Below are 25,985 nucleotides of genomic sequence, written 5' to 3'. Positions count from 1 at the left end.
ATGAATAACAAATATAAGAATATTACCGCAGTCCAAAGTACTGAAACTGTTGGTAGATGTGTAGCACTTACGTGCACTCTTTTTTATGTACTGGAACTGTTTGTAGTGAATAAATAAATGGTACAATAAGTGAGAAAAAGATTTTTTTTTTAAATATGTAAAATAACCAGAGGCGCTCAGGCTGACAACATGTGAGTGCATCTCAGCATCACTCCCGCACTGTTAGTCCTGCCTGCTCCTGTACGAGGACATAGGAGAGAGCTGGTGACGTAGAGACCCAGGGCTTGAAGAGAGCAGGACAGGAACAGGCAGGACTAGCAGTGCGGGGCGTAAATTAATTAAACACTGGTGATGCTGAGAGGCACTCAGGTGACAGCCCGAGTACCACCAGGTAATTTACATATGTGTGCCCTCTCTTTACTCCGCAAGAACAGTTCAACTTTGTGCATAAAGAAATGTGAACCCAAGTGCTACACCAGTGAAATGGCACGTGCTCAACTTCTGCAACTGCAAAAACCGCTGATGAAACGCTTTTTTTCTCCCACTGATGAGGCCGAGAAAACAGGTATTTTGTTTTCTAAACAATGTTAGGCCCGTTCCACACTTGCGAGTGTGATGTGATGAACTCTCATCACACTTGTAAAACTCGCAACACGTGCTGCCCGGATCTCCCGGCCTGAACACTGCAAACTCAGCATGTCAGTTCAGTTCCGGTTTGCATACGTTTCTCAGTGGTTTTTGAGGACCCATAGACATCTATAGCCGTCTGCGATATTGAATGGAAAGGTTTCAAGTTTTTTTTCCACGGACAATAGATCAGTGAAAATAACAGCCATTGTGAAAACACCCATTGAAAACAATGGCTTTGTGAGGCATCTGTATAAATCACTGAACCACGGATATGAAAAACAATGTCGATGTGAAAGAGCCCTTACACAGCTTATTTTGCAGCAGAAGATGTTAGCGGGGACCAGTTTTGATTGTTATCCTCTATGCACAGTATAGGAGTTGATAATATGAGTGCTGGAGATGGGTGAGCGCTGGGTTTGACAATTTTGTGCTCTCCTATAGTAATGAGTGGAGTGGCAGGACACATGCTCGATTTGTTGCTTCTTTCAATTAGTGAGAATGGGACCCTCATTCTCATGTACTGCGAGGGGGTCCATTCTTGTGATTGTGATTCCTGAATAATCTCTTAAGGTAAATGGTAACACATGTCCTCTGTACAGTTTTGGCTTCTGGTCTTGTATATTTTTAACTTCATACATTGCATCTGTACTGGAAACCAGCACCAGGCTTTATGAGTTGTCAGACACAACATTTCTGAAATCTCATAGTACCGTATATACTTTAATATAAACCAACTGGTGTATAAGCGAACCCCAAAATACAGGGAAAAAGTAATGACTCGAGTATAAGCCTAGGGTGGGAAATGCATTGGTCACATGCCCCCCAGTAATGTAATACTACCTCATGCAGCCTCCCCAAGTAATGAACTACCCAAATGCAACCTTACTCCCCAGTAATAAAATGCCCCATGCAGCCCCAGTGATGTAATGCTCTGCAGCAGCCTTCCTGGCTATTTAAATGCCTTATGCAGAAATACTGATAAACTCTGCTTATACACGAGTATATACCGTACTTCTCTCAGAAGGCCCAACAAATACACTGATGTACTTTTGCATTATTAAGTCAAACTAAATGCAATCTTGACCTCTCACATAAAAAGAACCTTCATGTGCGATGAAATATACTTCTACTTGTGCTCTGCAGTGCCCAAGTGATTCATACCTCCATCCTGCAGCCAAACATGAACATACTGTATATTATATGAATTCCCTGGAAACAACATGCCATCCCCAGCCACGTTCATCTAGTAAATCATAAATAATACAGCACAAGTCAAGCATTAGAGGAGTGTTCTAGGATTTATATCCATTGATCACCTTTCCTTAGGATGAGTGATTAATATCAGATTGGCAGGGATTGGAAACCCCGCAGCACTCCAGTGAGTACCGATTCTGCATCCCAGACCTGGAATGTCAAGTCAATGCCTCTCATTAGACTTTTGCAGCATAGATGCCATGTACAGCATTTTTCTTGCTAGAATATAACAAAGCTTCAGCACTAATTCATAAAGTCATATGTAAATAAACAGTAAAGATATTTTGCCTGAAAAGAGTCAAGTTTAGAGGCTGCAAGGGGAGTCATTTCAGACCGCCCTATCTTCTATTCTGTAGTACCTAGAAACATGCTTTTGGTGTAATATTAAAGATACAAATCTCTTCTTTCAGGTCACATTGGGTTTATGGTTCGGTAATCTACAGAAACAGAAATACAGGTAATCAAATATGTAGTTGGAAATGCAAACTGAAGGGAAAAACAAATGAACAATGTAAAATAATTTGGTCTTTGTGATTGTATTTTTAATACACAGACAATGGTGATATAACCATACTTTAGGCAAAGCACTTTCATAGCAATTTTTTCTATACTCCACTGATATCAGATCGGTACTATAATTAAATGTGATGCAAGATTGTCACCTGTTTGTTTGATATGTTGCTGCCGCTACCAAATATTAAGAATGTCAACAAAGTGAAACTACTATGGCACATCACATTTTTTTAATGTACTGCATAAAATAACATGACCATACTGCCAATAAACAGTATATAGACCTTATATTTTTTATAATTATTAGACCTAGCTGCTTTAGTCATGTCAAAGTAAATGTAACCTGCTCCATAATTCACTCCTGAGATTCCTCATAGTGGGCATAGCCACTGGCATAAGTCCTGCCTATATTCAGGTGACTAAATAGTTGAGAAGCCTCATTGTCAGAGTCTCGCTGCCCTTCCTCATCATAATCCTCATCATCTTCATCCTCCTCTTCATCTTCGTCTTCATCATCATAATTTACATTTGAACCACCGGAGGCAAGATTCTTCCAGTAGTTCTCGTAGCCGGAAGCTCCATCATCATCTTCATCAGCTCCACTCTGCCTGCCAAACTTCAGTGTGCGTGCTAAAGAATATGCAATACGAACATTATGTAGTAGCATTCGACAAGATTCCAAAACGTGAGAAGATCTCATCACTTTAAAGAGTTTTACAGTTTTGCAGCCCTTTTAATGGATTTTTTTTATTGTTAGCTGCTATGATAGAATTCACTCAATGTGATGCTTGGTCAATATATCATGGGCTACATGGAAAGATATAGAGCCTTAAAAGTGTCCAGCCTCCTTGGAGGCTTAAGACTAGTTTACATAGAAGTAAATTACTAACTGACTGACATAGAAGTCATTATTATACTCTTGGTATGTGTTCCAAGCCTTTCATTGCTGTATTCACAGGCAAGGGAGGATTAAGATTACAAATGGTGTTGGGCTGTATAAAAAAAAACTGTGCTTTGCCTCAAAGGCAGGTTTACAATAGTAGACTGTTCAATGCCAATATATTTAGGATGAAGAGATAAAGGTAGTAGTACTGTGCAGTGCCCATATATTCAGGATAAGGGTAGTGGTACTCTGCAATGCAAATATATTTAGGATAAGGGTAGTAGTACTGTGCAGTGTCCATATATTTAGGATAAGGGTAGTGGTACTGTACAATGCTGATATATTCAGGATAAGGGTAGTAGTAATGTGCAGTGGATCTACTCGTAACACAACCCATGGATTTGATTGGCGCCGTAATGATTTGAGAGGGGCCCAATGAAAAGGCAAGATGCAGAAAATGTTGCTAGATTTATTTATTTTTTTTTTAAAGCTGGCTCAGGAAATCTGCAAAAGCAGGATCTACATCTCAATCTTATTTAGTGGGGCATCTATTCTTGCAGGTTCCCAGTGGTGAAAACCTCATCTCATAGACATTTAGGACATGCCCTGCAGATATGTCATAAATGTCTAAGAGGAGAATATCCTTTTAACACGTTAATAAATGTAATAAGTCACTTAGTGATAGAAATATAATTAGTGTATGGAGTAATAAAAAAAGGTTCACAGTCTATATTCTAAACTGAAATCCATGTGTTCCAAATAATTAGACTGAGAACTAATATACAAATATGCTAATAGATTATACCCAAACAAACACATGAGTGTACTATGAGTGTACTTACTAGACATGCTCAGATTCTTGGTTTGCTGTGTTTCGTGGCCACATTTAGGGCAGGGCGGCTCCTTTCCTTTCTCAGTCTTGAACACTTTGCTCCGAGCATGATCATCACAGAAACACGCCTGTCCACACAACAATGAGAGAGGTTATTCCATCATGAAACACTTATCAACTAGAAGAAACATTAAAAAAGGGTTATCTCTGTGGGGCAGTAGCTTTACATATCTGACACCCTGATAGCATATGCAATTCATCAATCTGCTGCATTTCTTTTTTTAAATATAACGTTTGTGGAAATATTTCCTGTTTTTAGGAAATAAAGACAGATTTGTTATCAACTGATAACATGTTTCAGCTATTCTCACGCAACTCTATGGGTTCTGCTACCGGCATCAAGTAAAATCAGAACAGAAAAACATGATAAACCTTGTGAAATACAAAAAGAAAATGGCAAAATAACTACTGAGCTTTAAAAACTGTACATGGAAATGAATGTGCTGTGCTAAACTGTGCTTCATAGACTGGTTTTGTTACAAGTATAAAGAGGGCAATTAAAACTATTCACTACCAAGGATTTAAAGGGAACCGGTCATCAGCAATTAAACCACTAATCACTAATAAACCACTACCAGAATATTGTCAAGCAGTGTAACAGCGTCCTGTTACTGTTTCTTTCATGGCACAGTGTGGTGGCATCAACCAGAATACCAACTTTGAAGTAAGATGTAAATTGGTTGTGTAAAGTCAAGGAGGAGAAGAGTCTAACTCTGTAGTCAGGGTGGGGAGCTCTGAACGCCTACTCCTCTGTGATTGAGACTTCACGAGATCTGGTTAGTGATGTCTCTGGAATGCGGGACCATCAATTACAGTGAAGAGGGCTTTCTAAGGAACAGAAAGCTTGACTTCAGTGTTAAAATCTCCTCCTCCTTGACTTTATACAACCATTTTACATCTCACTTCAAAGTAGATTTCCTGGATGCTGCCAGCACACTGTGTCTGGAAGGTGTTCAGCTGCTTGGCAACATACTGGTAGAGGTTTATTAGGTCAATTTATGCTGACAGGGTCTGCACTTACAACCCCAACATACAAAATAATACAAGAAAAAAAAACATTATACCATTGAAATCATAGATTTGAAGTAGTCCACTGGAACTTATTGACAATACAACATAGCAGTTTACAGACGTGTACATCTTAATCTTGCTTTGATGAAAGCCTGAGCACATGGCCCATTACTGGCAAGAAAGGGTGATATGATGGATTACACCCCTAGAAGGGCCAGTGATGGCTGTACATGGTTGGAGGTAGGGGACGATTACGATCAGCTCATAATTCCTCAAATCCCCTACCTTTACAAGAAGTAAACCGTTTCATACAACTGCCTTACTTCCATCTATCTATATTCTCATTAGAAAGATAACACACAAATGTTTTTTATCAAAAGTATGCCAAGCTCTAAACTCCATTGGCAAGTCATGAATCCTAGGCAGCGAAAGGGGTTATCACTAGGTTGGTTCCACATGAGCAGTAGACACCAGCATCTCCAATTTATGTAGTGCACATCTAGATAGACACTTATAAGTAGATTCAGACAGCTTTCTGCATAGTCAATACCACAAACAGCTAAAATGGCAGAAAAATTTGGCTTGTATACTAAAAAAAAAAAAAAAAAAAAAAAAAAAGCAACAGAAACTAAAATAGATTGCTAGGCGGCAGTCACCGCCCCTAGCCACGCCCCAACCCCGCCCCCTCATGAATACGTCGGACAGCTTTGCGAGCTGTCCGACAATTACACTGTACTCCGCCACAGTGTTAGATAGCGATAAATTGGGTGACAGGTCCTCTTTAAGAGAAGCTGCTGCAGCAGCATGAATAACCCAGTCTTCTGTTTTTCAACAATAATACTCAAGAAACCCATATAATATAACACAAGCACCCCCCCCCCTCCCCAAAAAAAAAAAAATCTCACATATGACTGGCAATTACAACATAACTTGCTTGAAGAGGCTGAAGTTCTCCTCCTTGTCATTGTTTTGCAGCCATCTTATAAAAATTCTGCCTGGTAGGACTGCTTGAATGGAACTGAAGTGCAGTGTTAGGCTGTGTTCACAGAATATGCATGGATTGGGCTTTGAAATACATTGCAGGCACATAGGGGGAAATTGTGTGTTTTGCCCTGTTACTACTTACCATTGCTACCTACCATTTGTGTTAAAATGCTTCTACATTTGTTGTAAAGTTTCTCCTGATGTGTTTACAATGCACTTTAAATGCAATCCAAGCACATTGGGGCAGATTTATCAAGCAGTCTGAAAGTCAGAATATTTCCAGTTGCCCATGGCAACCAATCACAGCTCAGCTTTCATTTCACCAGTGCTCATGAATATTTTAAAGGGGAGCTGTGATTGGTTGCCATGGGCAACTGGAAATATTCTGACTTTCAGACTGCTTGATAAATCTGCCCCATTGTGTGAACACAGCCTTAGACATAGCCACAATACCATATTAACTAATAGGAAGAATGGTGCTCAGGACTGACTCCTAACTACTGATGAAATATCATAAGAATTGGACCTAAAATTCAATATTGGGAATGCTTAAATATCTGGGTTTTTTGGGACACTTAACCACCCACAGGTCCTTATGAGTGACTTAGTGTTTCAAGTCATCATTAGAGTTTCCCTACCTCCATAAAACAAATTAAAAAAAATCTAACATACACTGTACTTACCTTACTCCAATGCATATGTAATGAAGTGGTATGTATTACTCCAGCTTCACTGAATCTCTGTGCAGGCTCAGGGAGCACCAGAAATGAGTCGGATGTGCCTTATCAGACTCATCTCTAGACAGCTATAAAAGTTTATTAATTTTATATGTAATCTTTACATAGCAAATAAGCGGCTATTAAACATACAAACTGTCTATGAAGAGCTATACCTTGCAGCGAAGACATGAGTGTTGTCCTAAACGATTACAGGAGGCACCTGTGGATATATGAAAAATTTGGTGAAACCTGGCCAAATGGTCATTCCAAAACTGTACCGTCACACATGGCATTATGACTTTTGCATTGGTCCGAATACTTACACTTAAAGGTTTCAGCCTCCAGAACTTGGCAACTAGCCTGATGTTCAAACTGGTCATCCTCACATAGGAAGTTGTAGCAGAAGGAGCAGCTGAATATCCTACCACCTGTGTAATAGGTGACAATATATTACAACCCAGGCACATATTATGTTGGATTGTCATAAGAACCAGGATTACCAATAAAGATTCATTGCAGATATCTTTAATATTTAATCTTTAATTATTGTGGCCTAAGGCTAAAGTACAGGAAATTACCAATTACCAGAGGTCCGTTTGTAACTAGGCGTCGCCTGTAAGTCGGGTGTTCTTAAGTAGTCATATCATATCATATACTTTGAATTGACACCTACATTGTCAAGGAAATGACCTAATCAGTAAACAAAGCCTCTCAAGAGTTACATTATCTACAAATATGAAGCTTTCCACGTGTGACTTCAGTCTAAGCCTCTTTCAAACCATCCTATAGAGGAAATGGATATGGAATACTGAGAACAGATCAAAGCAGAAAACACTCTTCCTAAATTCACCCTTAACTTAACAAGTTGTCAAGTTATTAAAGGGGTTTTCAAGGTTCATGCTATTGATGGCCTGTCCTAAAGCCATCAGTATGAAATTGGTGGAAGTCATACTCTCAGCCCCCTTACCCTTGTAATAGGGACAAAGCTGTAATACAACAACAATTTCTACTACGGGCAGGCACAAACACAGTGGGCCTGTCAAACAGTTATCATACAATCAAACCCACAAGGATATATCATCATTAGTGTGGTCCCCTATAATAATCCTATCTAACCACCCCAAATAATTGACTGGGGGATGTAAATATGGACATATATGCTGTTCAGTTCTGTTAGAAAAGCTGGGTGGCTGCTATAGAAATGGTATACATATTGTAGATTGTCCGAATGCAGACTTGTAGATTCTAGTTCTTAAATGATATGAAATATATAGTGTAGTCAGTAACGTGCAGTCTAAGTATCCCATCAAGTAAATCTGCACAACATGCATATAATTGTGGCTTGTAGGTCTTTAAACTTGATGTGGCTTTAAGAAAAAGGAAGCCGGACGTTGGTTAGGAAACCATCAGGATGTGAAAGAACACTTTCAGAAGCACGTAAATCTCCCGTGGTTTTCCCTGCAGTGACAGCGCAGTATAGCATTTATCTGAACCTTTCAGAGAAACATTATAGCAGCTGCTTGAGCCCTGTGTGGTGTCATAGATGACAATGGAAAAGTTAATGCAGTAACACACCATGGTCCCAGACTGCTCGTTCACATTCGATGCACTCAGCAGCAGTCAGTGGACAGCTACAGGCATGGGCGCTGAGACACTTCCTGCCATGGCACACCCAAGCCTCACAGAAATCACAGATTGCACCCTGCAAAACAAAAAAACTGAACTATAACTCACATATCCTGGTTATCCAGTGTTACATAATATTTTCCATACATTACAAAAACAGTAGCTACAATAATCTTGCTTTACAGTCACCATGTGACCATATTCACAGATTAGACTAAACAACTATAAATAACTGAACCTCGTCATCTGTTTTCTGCAGGAAATTCTTAGAGAACAATGAATTTCATTAAAATTCCTTCTAACTCACATTTGTGTCACTATGATAATTTCTGTATGCCTGGCGCCATCTTGTGGTGAAATTATAACAACGCACATATGGCTAGGACAGGCGGCGGAAAGGTTGATTCAACAGTTTTATTGCAATTTATACCAATTTTCAAGTTGTATTAGATCTTCAAGTTTATCAATTGCTGTCAATTTAGTACATCATCTGGCTATATCTAGCAGTCTCACAAAGATGAATAGAGCTGAATGGCATGTGCAGAACTGTTACAAGAGACATGGGATCCATTAGAAGATCACAATGAACAATCTTTGGTTGAGAACAAAGGTAAAGATACACATCCAGTACGTCCAATGCAGTTTTTGAATCCCATATCAGGGGTGGATTGAAAAAATACAGGACGAGTACCATCTGTCCTTTCTAGACTAAAATACCTTCCCCATAATGTATAGCACACAAGTCACACACATTTCTTATCATTGAACTGAAAGTTTAACTTTCCTATTAAATACTGTGAATACCTCAGTAGCCATTGTCTCGAGGCACAATGTATCTGGCTATTGACTAATATTATACAGATGTGAGAGCAGTTCTTTCATCTGTAACTTGTAGTTCTGTCTGAGCAGATGTGTACAAATCTAGCTGCTTGTATGTAATAACACCTCAATGGTCTTCTGTCATGCAGACAAAACAAAACTCAGCAGAGATTACAGTTGAAACTAATACTGATATTTTTCAGCACAGAAAGAAGCAAAGTGGAGAGTCACATTTCACTGGTAAGATATATTACAAGGCTTTTTTTGCTATCATATTAATACCATATTGTCTAAGCATTGACATGTGCTGAAGAACCTTGGTACATACCACCATTGCCATCCCAGTACTGTAAACAGCAGGATGCTTGATCACACAGTCTGATGATTTCATCATACATTTAGTTTTTCCTGAAATAGGAAAAAAAAATACTAGGTCTTACTTAGCTTATAAATCTGCAAAACTGTGGATTTATTAATAAACAAACAACATAATAGCAACAACTGTTACACTACCAAGGAAGGTTGATGTGATATTTGTAGCTTTAACCCCTACGGGACACAGCCTATTTTGGCCTTTAGGACGCGGCCCCATTTTTCAAATTTGCCCTGTGTCACTATAAGTGGTTATAGCTTTGGAACGCTATGAGATATCCAGGGGATTTTGAGATTGTTTTCTCGTGACACATTGTACTTCAAATTAGTTTAAAAATTTGGATGATATCTTTTGTGTTTAGTTATGAAAAAAACCTAAAATTTTGCAAATATTTTGAAAAATTCTTTATTTTGAAAGTTCTAAATTCTCTACTTTTGATGCAGATAGTCAAAGCACCCAAATAAATTCATAACTTACATTTCCCAAATGTCTGCTTTATGTTGGATGGTTTTTTAAGATTCCACATATTTTACTAGAATGTTATAAGGCTCAGAATTTCGGTGCCATTTTTCCCATATTTTGGAAAATCAGCAAAACCTGTGAGAGGCCTAAATAATAGCTAGACTTGTAAATGACCCCTTTATGGAAACTACACCCCTCAACCTATGAAAAACCACTTTTAAGGGGTTAAAACAAAACGGAGGTGCAGTCTACAAATTGTAATATTTATTGAAAATACATTAATTTTGGATGGAAAATTAAACATTTGTGGAGCCTTTTTTCATTTAATCCATTTCAAAGTTTGTTACCCAATTTCTCCCGAGTAAAACTGATACCCCATATGTGGTGGTAACCTGATGTATGGGCGCACGGCTGGGCATAGAATGGAAGGAGGCGCCATCCAGAGCAGATTTGCATTGTCACAGGCTATAATTTTTTTTTTCTTTTTTTAATGTGGACCTATAGGGGCATGTTTTTTTGCCACGATGAACTTTTATGGTACATCATTTTGGGGCATCTATAGCTAATCGGTGAGATTTTATTAACTCTTTGATGGTGGAGGAAATGAAAAATCATCAATTTTTTGGAAGATTTCTTGGGGCCGTTTACCATACCAAAAAAAAAAGTATATCATTTTTATTCTATGGGTCGCCACAATTAAGAAAATACCTCATTTATATAGATTTTTTACAAATTTTACTGAATAAAAAGTAATTTGGCAAAAGTGTTAATTTTAGCATCACCGACTTTCATATGCATTTTTTTGACTGACAAATCTGGTTAAGGGCTCATTTTTTGCAAGAAGCGTTGTTCTTTTTAGTAGTCTTATTTTAGAGTGCATAACATTTTTTAAAAAGTATAAATTAAAAATTTTCTTTTTCCAGAAATATTTTTTGCGTTTTTTTTCCCCAGCGTTTACCGTGCAGGTCCAGTAATGATTCTGTTTTATTGTACAAATTGTTATGGACACGTCAATACCAAATAAGTGGAGTTTTTTTGTGTATTTGTGTTTTTTATACTTTATTAAGTGTTTTTATGGGAAAGTGACATTTTAGGGGCTTATATTTTTATATATTTATTCTTATGTTTAAACTTTAGTGATTTTGACTTTTATTACTCCTACAAACTTGAACTTGAACCAGCAATGCTCTGAGCTGCAAATTATGATTTGTTATTTTCCCCATAGAAGTGTGGGGGGTCTGGGAGTGTTACTATAGCCCCTCCATGCTGTAGATTCACAGGCTGTTACACTGTGCAGAAGCACTTCCCTCTCCCACTGTATGCCGAAACTTCCTCTGGTCAGATTACACCAAGCAGAGGAAGGGTGGCAGAAATTGGAGGGAAGGGGGAGGGGAAGACAGTGACAGCCCACGTACAGCACAGAAAGGCTCCGGTAATGACCCCCATAGAACTTCTGGGTCATTAAAATTATTTTTTAAATTTTTAATATAATAAGAAGTGTCCCTGGTTAAGCCATGCTTGATTTTGATGGTAGCTTTCATTCATACCAACCCCCCCTCTATTAATAATTTTTATAGATCATTTTTCTACCCGGAGTTAATTACTTACCGCAGTGAGCACACATAGGTAACTTCTGTACAGAACTGCAAAAATAGCAGAATGCCCGGTTTTTCTGTCGTCTTCACACATGTGAGAAGAATAAAAAAAATTAGTGTAAGTGCTGTAAAATATTATTGACTACCTGTCTATAAAAAACAATGTGTGAAATATGAAAAATGTACTGTACCTTTGGCATTTGTCACATTCCTACAAAGATAAAGAGAGAAGTATGTCAGAGTAGAACGAGCATTTACATGACAAACTCCCAATGGCCTTCGCTTAAGCGGTACTTTATATCCCAGAAAAATAATGGTTCCCACAGTGAGGATAAGTCCTCAGTACGGTATATGCTTACTACGTATCTATATGCACCTGTCAGTGCCAGAGATGGAAATGTGGAGCTTCCCTTCCTGAATTATTCTGTGTGACAGGGTTTTATCTTCCTACACCTGCCTATAACAAGTACTCAAAGGACACATGAGCCATGATGGCAGTCAGGGGAGCAATAAATATGACGACTGCAAAGAATCAATTATACTTCCCCGACGCTTCATAAAAAGCACAAAGTGACAAAAACTTCTGCAGATTAAATATGGCTAGAATAGACGACCTGTTCGCTCTCCAGGGACTAGGGACTGATTTTTACTACAGCTGCTGCGTTTTACATAGACATGGAATTGCATTATTAGAAAGGGTGAGTGAATACAGAGAAAATCTAGAACACAGAAAGTTGGGGATAGTTCCAGCCTTTATAGAACTGAACTACTACCAGCAAGTTTCATCACGTTGCAGACCTAAAAAAAAGGAAATTTAATTTTATTAGTTCATTCCTGGGGCATTTAATTGTTTTTATAGAGGAGGCCCTAATGTATAGTAAAAATGGTTAATGCAATTTATTATTAAAATCTTTTTTCAATATAATTGTTTTGGTAGATGATAGGAGTTGTTGCCGTTTTTTTTTTTTTTTATTTCAGATACATTTTTAATTGATTTTTTCAAAAACAATAAAACAAATCGACAAGAAAATTGAGTATTCAGTTCGTACATTGAATAGAATTGTGTCAATAGCTGGTCAAACACTGGCTGGGTCAGTAACATAGTACACAACAATATACCAAGTCAGCTCCCAGAGTTCAGGCTTTACTGCCTCAAAATAGTGTGATAATAATAAAGTCCTTAATTGGTTATTACTAATAACCAATTAAGGACTTAATTACAAAGAACAGTTCATATTATAAACTCGCCCTAAGGCTGCTCTCACACTGTTTTAGTGGGGACGAATAGATATACGTCCCCAAAGATGGCTATAGCGCCCAGCCACAGCAGTCACCCTCCTCCTCCCCAGCAAGCTTAGGCCTCCTGCACACAAACGTACTTTCATGTCAATTGGCAATAAGGCCATCCATTTCAATGGCTGTATTGTGCACCATAACTTTTCGTTTAGGAGACATAAATATAATAGAGCGTGTCCTATTTTCTGTTGTATTTACGTCTATGGGAACATATAAAATACATGTTGCATAAGTCCCGCATACAGTTGTGCACCCTATGCTGCCATAAATACGAGTGGGAGTTGCATTTTCTCAGTCAGCCAACATTTTCCAGCCCACTGTATTTTCTACGGTCACGGTGCCATATGTGCTCATTGGTTGAAAAATGTCCTGTATTTAGGGCCAAAAAACAGCTGTATATACAGAACATTATTATATTACATTAATATTAGGGTACAATAACACGCCTCTCCCCTCTCCATTGCAGTGCATGGCAAACTACATAACATGGCAAAATTGGGGACGTGTCCAATAATTCACTGTGCTCACCACGTTATGATCAGCTACCACAGAAGTCAATGGGGACCGATGGAGGACAATGGGGACCCATAAGCGGCTGCATATGGGTTCCCATTATGTTCCTGTGAACGAGCCCTTAGATCTCATGCACACAATCCGTTTTGTATATATAGCTGTATTTTGGGCGTAAATACAGGACGTTTTCCCCTTGTATGAGCATGTATGGCACCATATCCAAATAAAATATGGTTGGCTGGCAAATGATGGATGGCTGACAGAATGCACCTCCCACTGGTTTTGGTCTCCCTGGATACTGCACATATATATGCGGCAGCATATGGTGAACACCTGTATGCAGCACATATTTTAAAATGTTCCCATAGATCGCTATGGGGTATACAGAACGGAAATAATGGAGAAAATAGGACCTATATTTTGTAAGCGATGTCGTATTGCCCATTAAAATAAATGTGGCCGTAATCTACCTGTATAAAAATGGTATGGTACAAGTAGCACACGCCCGTTTTCATGCGTTTGTGTGAAAGTGGCCTTAGTTAGTTGGCCGCTGTTTTTTGTTGCTAACTCGCAGCCAAAGCACATTTTTGTGATCAGGTCCCGCAGCAGCCGAGGCCTGCACGATCAGGTCCCGCAGCAGCCGAGGCCTGCACGATCAGGTCCCGCAGCAGCCGAGGCCTGCACGATCAGGTCCCGCAGCAGCCGAGGCCTGCACGATCAGGTCCCGCAGCAGCCGAGGCCTGCACGATCAGGTCCCGCAGCAGCCGAGGCCTGCACGATCAGGTCCCGCAGCAGCCGAGGCCTGCACGAGGCCTGCACGATTTATTCAAGTTATCCAAAGGGTTAATATGATTATTGCATGGACAATGACTATAAAGAGGAGACATACCATAGAAGAGTTACAGGGATGTTTGGCCAGGTCCACAGTCCCTCGGGCTGCTCTCAGCTGTTTCTCCCTTTCCTTGCGGCTTTCCGCCTTCTTGCGGGCACCAGTCTTCTTTTTGGGCATTTTTCCTGTAGCTATGCAGACAGATGAGAATTGGCACTTATGATCAGTACATGTTAAAGCAACAGATACACTGGTTAAGACAGCATGGGAATATAGCAATATATGAAAGAGAAAACACATATAAAGGAATATTCTAGATACCCTAATGGCATGTGGAATGACACCTAGTAAACTAGTATGACTGTGGTATTTTGTAGCATAATGAACGTGCACGGGATGTACCATGTGCCTGAGGCCTTATACCATCTGCTGTCTATGTGGTGAGGGCAGCTATATTTATATGTGTGCGTGACAGGCAGATCTGCTTATGTTAGAGGGCAGGATCGCCCGTACACACCATGCAGTATATGTCACACTACCCTATAGGGCCCCCAGACCTAGAAATAGGACAATCATCGATCTTTATCTATTAAAGAGATAACACCGCCTGCTTGTTAGTATACAGATACTCTGCAGCGATGATGCATCAACAGTGTGCACCTGCAATTGTGGCCTGTAATAAAGGGGTTCTCAGTCACAACAAGTTAGCCCCTATCAACAGGGGGATAACATACTGATCGGTGGGTGTCTCAATGATGGAGCCCCCCCCCAAGGATCACAAGAACAATGAACAGAACAGCCAGTCACCGGCAGCACTTTTCTGAGGGATTGTAACACTATGGTGGTATTATTTGACTATTCTATGGTAGTGCTACGCAAGTTGAGTATGGTAGTATTATTGGACTATTCAATTGTATTTTAACATGGGTGCTCTATGGCGGTAATACTTGTATACTGTATAGTAGTATTTGTGTGCAGCACGGCAGTATTGCACATTTTACGGCAATGCTAGGCAAGTTCTGTATGGCAGTATTACTTGACTATTCTATGGTATAGATATGTGTGTACTGTATTGTGGATGTACTTGTATATTCTATTGTAAAGTGGGTGATGTATGGCGGTATTACTTCAGTAATGTAAGGTATTGTTTCGTGGCTGCTGTGTGCAAGTATTGAGTACTGTACGATATTGCTACATAACTACAGCGTGGCAATATTACTTGAGTACTGTATAGTAAAGATACACAGGTATCCTATGACATTATTGACATTAACATTATACTAACTATGCAGTAGTATTATTGCAGTACAGCATCTCGGTATTACTTGAGTACTGTGTATTTGTGTGTTTGAGTAATGTTTGTCTGGATGACTTGAATATTGAATGCCAGTGTGGGTACTGTATGGCTGAATGACTTGAGTACTGTATGGCGGCATTATGGGAGTAATGTTTGGCATGTAACATGGGTACTGCATGGCTGGATGACTTGAGTACTGTATGGCGGCATTATGGGAGTAATGTTTGGCATGTAACATGGGTACTGCATGGCTGGATGACTTGAGTACAGTATGGCAGGGTTATAGGAGCAATGTTTGGCATGTAATGTGGGTAATGCATGGCTGGATGACTTGAGTACAGTATGGTAGGGTTATAGGAGCAATGTTTGGCAGATAATGTGGGTAATGCATGGCTGGACGACTTGAGTACAGTATGGCAGGGTTATAGGAGCGATGTTTGGCAGATAATGTGGGTAATGCATGGCTGGACGACTTGAGTACAGTATGGCAGGGTTATAGGAGCGATGTTTGGCAGATAATGTGGGTAATGCATGGCTGGATGACTAGAGTACTGTATGGCGGCATTCTGGGAGTAATGTTTGGCATGTAATGTGGGTACTGCATGGCTGGATGACTTGAGTACTGTATGGCGGCATTCTGGGAGTAATGTTTGGCATGTAATGTGGGTACTGCATGGCTGGATGACTTGAGTACAGTATGGCAGAGTTATAGGAGCGATGTTTGGCAGGTAATGTGGGTAATGCATGGCTGGATGACTTGAGTACAGTATGGCAGAGTTATAGGAGCGATGTTTGGCAGGTAATGTGGGTAATGCATGGCTGGATGACTTGAGTACAGTATGGCAGAGTTATAGGAGCAATGTTTGGCAGGTAATGTAGGTAATGCATGGCTGGATGACTAGAGTACTGTATGGCGGCATTCTGGGAGTAATGTTTGGCATGTAATGTGGGTACTGCATGGCTGGATGACTTGAGTACTGTATGGCGGCATTCTGGGAGTAATGTTAGGCATGTAACATGGGTACTGCATGGCTGGATGACTTGAGTACAGTATGGTAGGGTTATAGGAGCAATGTTTAGCATGTAACATGGGTACTGCATGGCTGGATGACTTGAGTACAGTATGGCAGAGTTATAGGAGCAATGTTTGGCAGGTAATGTAGGTAATGCATGGCTGGATGACTTGAGTACAGTATGGCAGGGATATGGGAGTAATGTTTGGCATGTAACATGGGTACTGCATGGCTGGATGACTTGAGTACTGTATGGCGGCATTCTGGGAGTAATGTTAGGCATGTAACATGGGTACTGCATGGCTGGATGACTTGAGTACTGTATGGCAGGGATATGGGAGTAATGTTTGGCAGGTAATGTGGGTACTGTAATTGGCAGACTATAATATCACAGTAAAATATGATGTACAGTATGTTGCTATGGCAGGCAGGATGATATATACATATATAACTGTAGACAGGGGGCCTCCATTCCTGTGTGAGCTGTCAGTATTTCTGTAACAAGTTGAGGAAAGTTCCGGCAGCCGCAGTATGTAGAGGGGAGAGCGCGCCATGTGTAGTGCTGCAGGGGCTGCCCAGCGCCAGTGCAGTACAGAGCACAGTACAGGCGGTCACCTACCTTATGCCCCACAGCGCACCGGAAGCTACGGAAGAAGGGACTGTGCCGAGCTCAGAGCCAGCTGTGTGGTGCACATCACCGCCCACTGTACCAAGTACAGTCTACACACAACCAATAGCTGAGCGCATGACCTGTCATTGCAGCACCGAGGACATGAAACAAAGACGGTGATTGGCTAGGATACTGCCCTATCGTCCAGCACTAAGCCGACGTGTAAACACTAGAGCGACTATAGACTGTATGCCAAAGTCTCATGAACAGTAGCCATGTTTTTGTAGATTCATCACATGTCACACCTACTACTTCATTACTATGGTATTTATCCCCATTATTGAACAAACATTACACCTGGGTGCAGTAAATATTTGCTTATTTGGTTCTCCTATTATTTTTTTTTTTCCTTAGGACTTTTCAGGTACAGTTTTTTCAAATTTTCACTTTTTTGATGAGAAACCAACTTCCTCATGACTGTGATGGTCATTCATGCCTGAATGTCCAGGTGAATTTTTGCGGTTCTGTTATGCACTTCTTTAAATGACAATGTCCCTGGAAAAGCTTTATATATTATAACAAATTTGACTTTGTTTTTTTCATGCCATGTGAGACTTTAATTTGATAAGTTAGTTTTATCAATTACATTTTCTTTAAAGAACATTTGCCACTATTTGTCTAGAAATGTGAAAAAATAAGGCTACTGGAAGAGACGTATGGAGGCAGCAGCTGTCAGGACAACACAGGGCAGTGACAGCCAGCATCCAAACACAGGGCGGGAAGGCAGGACAGTATACAAAAAAACGGGACTGTCCTGCTGAATCCGGGACGGATTTCTTTCCTTTACAGAGCTTGTTATCTACAAACAAATTGTACTGGGTAAAAAAACAGTTGTGCCATTTTCTGATGGGCTTGGTTTTTACACCTTTCAATAAGCAGTACAGATGACACAAACACACTCTTTGTTCTTTGGGTAAATACGATTGTGGAGATAGCAAATTCATATAGTTTGATTAAGTATTAATACCTTAAAAGACAATTCAAAAACTTTGCATAGCGTCGCCATATTGGACACTCGTAACTATTTCATATTTTTGGAGTACGGAATTAGTTAAAGGAAAACTACCAGTAAGTTTAACAAAAAACAAAATACACATATTCACCTACGCTCCTCTTCATTCCGATCCAGGCGGTGGTCTTCTTTAATCTTGAAACACTGGGATCACCTGAAAAAAGACATAATTAGCAGGGCTGCTTATTATTCACTTCCCATGTTGGGAGAGGGAGGTCACGCAGGGGGCTTGAATAATTAGCAGCCCGCGGCGCCGGACATCTTGTCAACGCGTTTCAGTCTGTTAATTATAAGTCTTTTTTTCAGGAGAACTCGGTGTGTCAAGATTAAAAAAGAACACCGCTGAGATTGGGATGAAGAGGAACATAGGTGAGTATGTGTAGTTTGTTTTTGTTTGTTTTCTTACAGTTGTAAAAAAACCTGATGATTTGCAAGAAAAAGGAGGCAAAACACCAGGTTCCTCAGCATGATTTGAGAAAATGAACTGCATCCAGATGATTTCCCTGTGCTTTACATGTTTTTGCTGATACATTTTGGAGCCATTTATCTTAAAGGGAACATGTCAGGCACAATAGCCCCAAACCCAAGGTCCTACCTTATTTGAGTAATGAGTTGCTCTGCATAATCATATTGAAATGAGTCAGCGTGGCTCCTGTAAATTATAAAAAGCCCCCCCATTCTGCATTGTAATCCTGTGAATTGAGTCAGCTGGGTGTTCCTGAGCTGAGTCAAGCTGCAACACCCCCTTTTCTCCTCTATCCCAGGGGTCCCCAAACTTTTTACATAGGGGGCCGCTCACTGTCCCCCTCAGACTGTTGGAGGGCCGGACTAAAGTCTAAAAATAAATAGCGGTACATGTGACCGCATCCATAATACACTGGCACCCCCCTCAATTAATTATTTAATATTTCGGTACTGCACCCCCCTTGTGAACTATTTTATATATTGGCCCAATTAATGAATTAATATACTGGGACTCTCCATTAATTATTGAATATGTCTCCCCCCCATTAATTACTAAACTGCCCCTCATAATTAATTATTTCCTATGCTGCTCCTCATAATTAATTATTTACTAATCTGCCCCTTATAATGAATTATTTCCTATGCTGCCCCTTATAATTAATTATTTCCTATTCTACCCCTTATAATTAATTATTTCCTATGCTACCCCTTATAATTAATTATTTACTAATCTGCCCCTTATAATTAATTATTTCCTATACTGCCCCTCATAATTAATTATTTCCTATGCTGCCCCTCATAATTAATTCTTTCCTATGCTGCCCCTCATAATTAATTATTTCCTATGCTACCCCTCATAATTAATTATTTACTAATCTGCCCCTCATAATTAATTATTTCCTATGCTGCCCCTTATAATTAATTATTTCCTATGCTGCCCCTTATAATTAATTATTTACTAATCTGCCCCTTATAATTAATTATTTACTAATCTGCCCCTCATAATTAATTATTTACTAATCTGCCCCTTATAATTAATTATTTCCTATACTGCCCCTCATAAATTATTTACTAATCTTCCCCTTATAATTAATTATTTCCTAAGATGCCCCTCATAATTAATTATTTACTAATCTGCCCCTTATAATTAATTATTTCCTATGCTACCCCTTATAATTATTTCCTATTCTACCCCTTATAATTAATTATTTCCTATGCTACCCCTTATAATTAATTATTTACTAATCTGCCCCTTATAATTATTTACTAATCTGCCCCTCATAATTAATTATTTCCTATGCTGCCCCTCATAATTAATTATTTCCTATGCTACCCCTCCTAATTAATTATTTACTAATCTGCCCCTCATAATTAATTATTTCCTATGCTGCCCCTCATAATTAATTATTTCCTATGCTACCCCTCATAATTAATTATTTACTAATCTGCCCCTTATAATTAATTATTTCCTATACCGCCCCTCATAAATTATTTACTAATCTGCCCCTTATAATTAATTATTTCCTAAGCTGCCCCTCATAATTAATTATTTCCTATTCTGCCCCTCATAATTAATTATTTCTTATTCTGCCCCTCATAACTAACTATACTAGCCCCCAGTCGCCACAATCTTTTTACTGCCCTTTAATAAAAAAAATAAAAACCCTGTACTCACCTAAGTCTTCTATCTTCTTGCCGCGTCCAGGCAGGAAGGGGTGCGCGGCCGCGTGATGACGTCATCGCGCGGCCGTGCAGCCTAGTTCATGGAGCGATGTGCGCCGGGGTTGTATTCCGGCCACATCGCTCCAGTTATAGTGCTCGAGCGGCCGTTTCCGGCCGCACCGGGCACTATACAGTGACGGGCAGGAGCTTCCTGTCCGGACGGACGGAGGCTCCTGCCCGACTGTTGCAGGCCGCGAGGGCCCGGCGCTGGCGAACAAAGTGTCGGGGGCCGGATCGAAACGGTCCGCGGGCCGTAGTTTGGGGAACCCTGCTCTATCCCCTTCCAACCATGCTCCCTGCGCATTATCATTCACACTCCTTTCTGAGCTGCAGCTTAGGAGGAGGTGTGTGCAGGAGAGATGCAGATGCGATTGTCCAGTTCCCGCCGACTTGCACGTGCATTGCGTCTCTGAACACAATTTGTACATTTATTTGTTTTCATCTTTTGCAGGTATGAACATGAAATTCAAAATCTATTCATAAGTGTTGTTAGAGATAGCACGGACCACCATGTTTACTAGACATGTCCCGTGAGCTCTGTATGGACAACATCCAGTGTTAGACATAGCTTTGCTTCCTCCTGGTCAGCTTCCTTACATGTCACAGTCTGGTGTTAGTAATAAATCATACACTGTGCTGATGAATAAATAAAGAAAAAGCAGCATAGCTGGGATCGCACTCGCCAAAAGAATAAAGGGGATTTGTGAACTTCACCCCATTGAAAGACATAAATATAAAGCCCATCAGAATATGAAGCAACTGTGTTTTTTTTTTTTTGCCAGTCTCACCACATCTGGAATTGTTTCTCCAGCTACCCAGTACATGGCACAGAATAGTAAATGGTGCTACAAGAAACAACAATTTGTCTTATAGGACATCTACCACCAGATTACCTGATGGTAAATGATTATTACTTACCGTGTTTACCAAGCTCCATTTCTCATAACTTTGTATGTCCGTATTCCTAAGAAAAATCATTTTATAACATATGCAAATTAGCCTGTGGTACTCTGCAGAGCAGTACCAGGCTCTGCCATAATGTAATTTATTCACACCCCAGAGCTCGGTGAATGCGGGACGGGGAGGTAAGTAATAATCATTTAGCATCAGGTAAGCTGATGTAGATGACATTTAACATGACCTTGTATAGCTTTGTAAACGGAGAAATAAAAAAGATACAACTTGTGGAATGAGCAGACAGAAAAATGGAGACACACAAAAAAATTTATATAGCCAAAAAATGCTGACTATGGGACGTTCCCTTAACCTCTTTCATATGGAGATACATCAACAGTTACTAAACTGCTTGCTGATTGCATCTATATATTGTAACAAAGATATGCTGTGTGCGAGTGCTGCAAAGTTGGAAGAAAAGGAACAAAAAATAATGTAATTTGCCTTCATTTCAGATAGCTATTTCTCAGTATGTCCACATCTTTTCTGTTGGTTTTATATACACCATGAATCCAGTAGGTGGCATCCAACGATAAATGTTTAATGTTTTTGTAGCCCTACAATTCTGTCTAGTGAGATACTGTTTTACACAGTCAGAAATGGTCTAATAGTAATAATCTTTATTTATATAGCGCCATCAAATTCTAGAAGTTACTAGGATATATTCTAAGTTTTATTCCTGGCAATCATTTGCCCCAGAGTCTGTCCTGAAACATAGGGGTGACAGATTTTTAATAAAAGTTATTTGATGCTGTGTATGCCTTCCTTTATTAGCTTGTCTGATCTGTAGCTTCCAAGAAGAAGATTATACCATTGGTTAGAACAGGGCACATGCAGCCTCTACACCATTAAACTACTGGAGACTATGGGGGGGGGGGGAATTTATCATTATGTAGACTCCTTGAAAAAGTTTTGAGACTGTTTACATTGCATTTTGAAAAGCAGTGCAACGACTGAGGAGAGGAGATTTGCATAATTGCAAATTTACGTCTACAAAACGCAATGTTAATTTAATGTTAACGTAGACATTGACAGTTGAAACGTGCATCGGGGTGAACACCAGGCAGCGTGTCCACATCTTTACCCTGTATTGTGTGCAGGTATAACTTTATCACTAAGTTGTCTCCCGTCTGTGTACCATACTTATTGGGTATTGGTGCCGCACTAGCTGATATCCTGACATACTGCACTTTGCAGTTTTTCTGCTGTATTATATTTTTGTTTACAAATGTACTGTTAGATGGACACACTGCCTGGTCTGTCTGTTAGTTGTGTCCCTCCCCCTGAATTCATTGCTTCTATACATTTTTAATAGATCATGTTTAATAAAGTGATAAAATCCACACCAATTCAGTTGTGGATCACGTTTCTCCATTCTTTGTTTTTGTTGGTTATACAGTTTTGAGACTGTTTTGAAATGCAATGCAACAGCTGAGGAGAGGAGATTTGTATTTTTTTTTTATTCATAGTTTATATGGTTGAAAAAAGACACTTGTCCAACAAGTTCAACCAAGGAAGGGAAGGGATTGGATGAGGAAGGGATTTAGGGGAAACAATTCTATATAACATAACCATCAATGTTATTTAGCTGTAAAAAGGCATCTAGACCCTTCTTGAAGCTATCCGCTGTCCCTGCTGTGGCCAGCACCTGAGGCAGACTATTCCACAGATTTACACTTCTCATAGTAAAAAAGCCCTGCCGCCTCCGGTGATTAAACCTTGATTTCTCCAGATGGAGACAGTGCCCCCTCGTCTTTTGATTTGATTTAATCTGAAACAACTTACTACTGTTTTTTTTGTATGGAGCATTCTTATATTTCTATAAATAAATCATGTCCCCTCGTAGTCGTCTCTTTTCCAGACTCTCCCAGATTTACTCCCCCAAGGACATATTATGGCTTTGGATTATTAGCCCCCAGGTGCATAACCTTACATTTATCCACATTGAACCTTATTTGCCAAGTGGATGACCAAACACTTGGCAACATCCTCCATAGACTGTATTATACTACACACTTGGTGTCATCTGCAAAAATAGACACAGTGCTATTAATTCCTACCTCTATATCATTAAAACATATATTAAAGGGTAGTAGACCAAGCACAGAACCCTGGGGTGACCATTCCGAGTAGGAATCATTGACCACAACTCTCTGGATACGATCCTTCAGCCAGTTTTCAATCCAATTGCAAATGATTCCTTTCAAACCAATAGACCTTATTTTACGCATCATGTGTCTATGAGGGACAGTGTCGAATGCCTTTGCAAAGTCCAAGAACACAAGATCCAAAGCAGCTCCTCCATCCAGGCAACTGCTCACCTCTTCATAGAAGCAGATCAGGTTAGTCTGACAACTTCTTTTCTTAGTAAACCCATGCTGGCTGTCACTTATTATACTATTTGATGTCACATACTCCATATACACTCGCCGACCACTTTATTAGGTACACCTGTCCAACTGCTCGTTAACACTTAATTTCTAATCAGTCAATCACATGGCGGCAGCTCAGTGCATTTAGGCATGTAGACATGGTCAAGACAATCTCCTGCAGTTCAAACCGAGCATCAGTATGGGGAAGAAAGGTGATTTGAGTGCCTTTGAACGTGGCATGGTTGTTGGTGCTAGAAGGGCTGGTCTGAGTATTTCAGAAACTGCTGATCTACTGGGATTTTCACGCACAACCATCTCTAGGGTTTACAGAGAATGGTCCGAAAAAGAAAAAACATCCAGTGAGCGGCAGTTCTGTGGGCGGAAATGCCTTGTTGATGCCAGTGGTCAGAGGAGAATGGGCAGACTGGTTCGAGCTGATAGAAAGGCAACAGTGACTCAAATCGCCACCCGTTACAACCAAGGTAGGCAGAAGAGCATCTCTAAACGCACAGTACGTCGAACTTTGAGGCAGATGGGCTACAGCAGCAGAAGACCACACCGGATGCCACTCCTTTCAGCTAAGAACAGAACTGAGGCTACAATTTGCACAAGCTCATCAAAATTGGACAGAAGATTGGAAAAAACGTTGCCTGGTCTGATGAGTCTCGATTTCTGCTGCGACATTCGGATGGTAGGGTCAGAATTTGGCGTCAACAACATGAAAGCATGTGCAACATCCCCCACTGGGGCCTAGCCTTTTCTCGGGGCCTGGAGTCAGCCGGGGCCCGCAGTACCTGAGTGGCTGGCGGTTGCGGCCTAGGCACGCTAGTGTCACGGTGCTTGGTATGGGGAACCGGAGGGCTGTCCTACAGCCTGGCAGGTCTCCAGCAGGGTGGTGTTGACAAGAAATGATGAGGGAGAGGCTCCTATAGCGGATCTCCCTGGGGCAACCCTTTGGTGTCTAGAGTATGAGTCTCTGTGTGGTGGACAGGGTGCTTGTGATGATGGCAGCTGTAGTAGCAGGGACCAGACGGAGGCAGAGGTTGAACGAAAACAACTTACAGTTCTTTATTGGAACCGACAGGAACCGCAGCAACGTGCCTTTAACAGAATGGTGGAGTACTGAGATGCAGTTGGAGGAAGCCACAGGAGGTAGATCGCCAGCCTGGATGCAGAGGGCAGGCTGGGAGGTAGCTGTGTCCTTATAGGAAGCTTCAGCTTGTCCTGAAGTGCTTCAGGTATCACCCTTGAAGGTAGGATGATACCCCTTTCCTCACTAACTCTTATCTATTAGCTCCACTCTTCAGGGGCAGGGGCTAGGCTCTTCCTGCTCTGGTATGGTATGCTAGCTGAATAGAGTCTGGACTGGGGTAACCCAGTCTGCTTCTTCTCATCTGTGCTAGGCTAAAACTAGTCTTTAGCTGTTCTGATCTGAGCTGAGCTCAGACTAAGCTGTTCTCTTCTCTCTCCTGAGAGAGACTGCTCTCTAGAACATTCCTGGCCAGGGGTTTTGTAACTCCCCTGGTCAGGTGGTGGCTGCTCCTCCAATTACATCTCAGCTTACATTAGACAGAATGCAATACAAGTGATTGGATGACAGATCTTGAATCATACAAAACACTTAACTCCTGCCTTGCCAGGCAGGAGCTACCACTGCAATGTCCCCTGTGTGATGTGATGACATGCTGTGGGACGTATTCGCAAGCACTCCTTCGCCATTGCATCGGCGAGGGTGTTGCACATGGATCCATCCTGCCTTGTATCAACGGTTCAGGCTGGTGGTGGTGGTGTCATGGTGTGGGGAATATTTTCTTGGCACTCTTTGGGCCCCTTGGTACCAATTGAGAATCATTGCAACGCCACAGCCTACCTGAGTATTGTTGCTGACCATGTCCATCCCTTTATGACCACAATGTACCCAACATCTGATGGCTACTTTCAGCAGGATAATGCGCCATGTCATAAAGCTGGAATCATCTCAGACTGGTTTCTTGAACATGACAATGAGTTCACTGTACTCAAATGGCCTCCACATTCACCAGATCTCAATCCAATAGAGCATCCTTGGTATGTGTGGAAAC

At 40.6% G+C, this 25,985-nt stretch overlaps 1 protein-coding gene across 2 annotated transcripts in view; it reads right to left on the bottom strand.

The window, feature by feature from the left end:
- Positions 1-2,404: 2,404 nt before the first annotated feature.
- The window catches only part of ZNF330 (zinc finger protein 330), a 255,252-nt gene continuing 231,671 nt past the window's right edge, over positions 2,405-25,985 (bottom strand). Inside the window, exons 1-10 of one of the 2 annotated variants that reach the window (XM_072119512.1) lie at positions 17,329-17,483; positions 14,460-14,590; positions 11,953-11,972; positions 11,775-11,845; positions 9,660-9,739; positions 8,462-8,588; positions 7,210-7,314; positions 7,060-7,106; positions 4,123-4,240; positions 2,405-3,027 (exon numbers count right to left, since the gene is read on the bottom strand). In XM_072119512.1, coding sequence (XP_071975613.1) covers positions 2,753-3,027; positions 4,123-4,240; positions 7,060-7,106; positions 7,210-7,314; positions 8,462-8,588; positions 9,660-9,739; positions 11,775-11,845; positions 11,953-11,972; positions 14,460-14,579 — 963 coding nt within the window. In that variant the 5' untranslated portion in view covers positions 14,580-14,590; positions 17,329-17,483 and the 3' untranslated portion in view covers positions 2,405-2,752. Of the gene's footprint in view, positions 3,028-4,122; positions 4,241-7,059; positions 7,107-7,209; positions 7,315-8,461; positions 8,589-9,659; positions 9,740-11,774; positions 11,846-11,952; positions 11,973-14,459; positions 14,593-17,328; positions 17,484-25,985 lie in introns of those variants that run through there. The other variant, XM_072119520.1, reaches the window with a different exon arrangement.

Source organism: Engystomops pustulosus, chromosome 1 (genome assembly GCF_040894005.1).
Source record: "Engystomops pustulosus chromosome 1, aEngPut4.maternal, whole genome shotgun sequence".
Classification (NCBI taxonomy): domain Eukaryota; kingdom Metazoa; phylum Chordata; class Amphibia; order Anura; family Leptodactylidae; genus Engystomops; species Engystomops pustulosus.
Note: the sequence above shows the minus strand (reverse complement) of the source record. Positions and strands in the feature narration are given on the sequence as shown.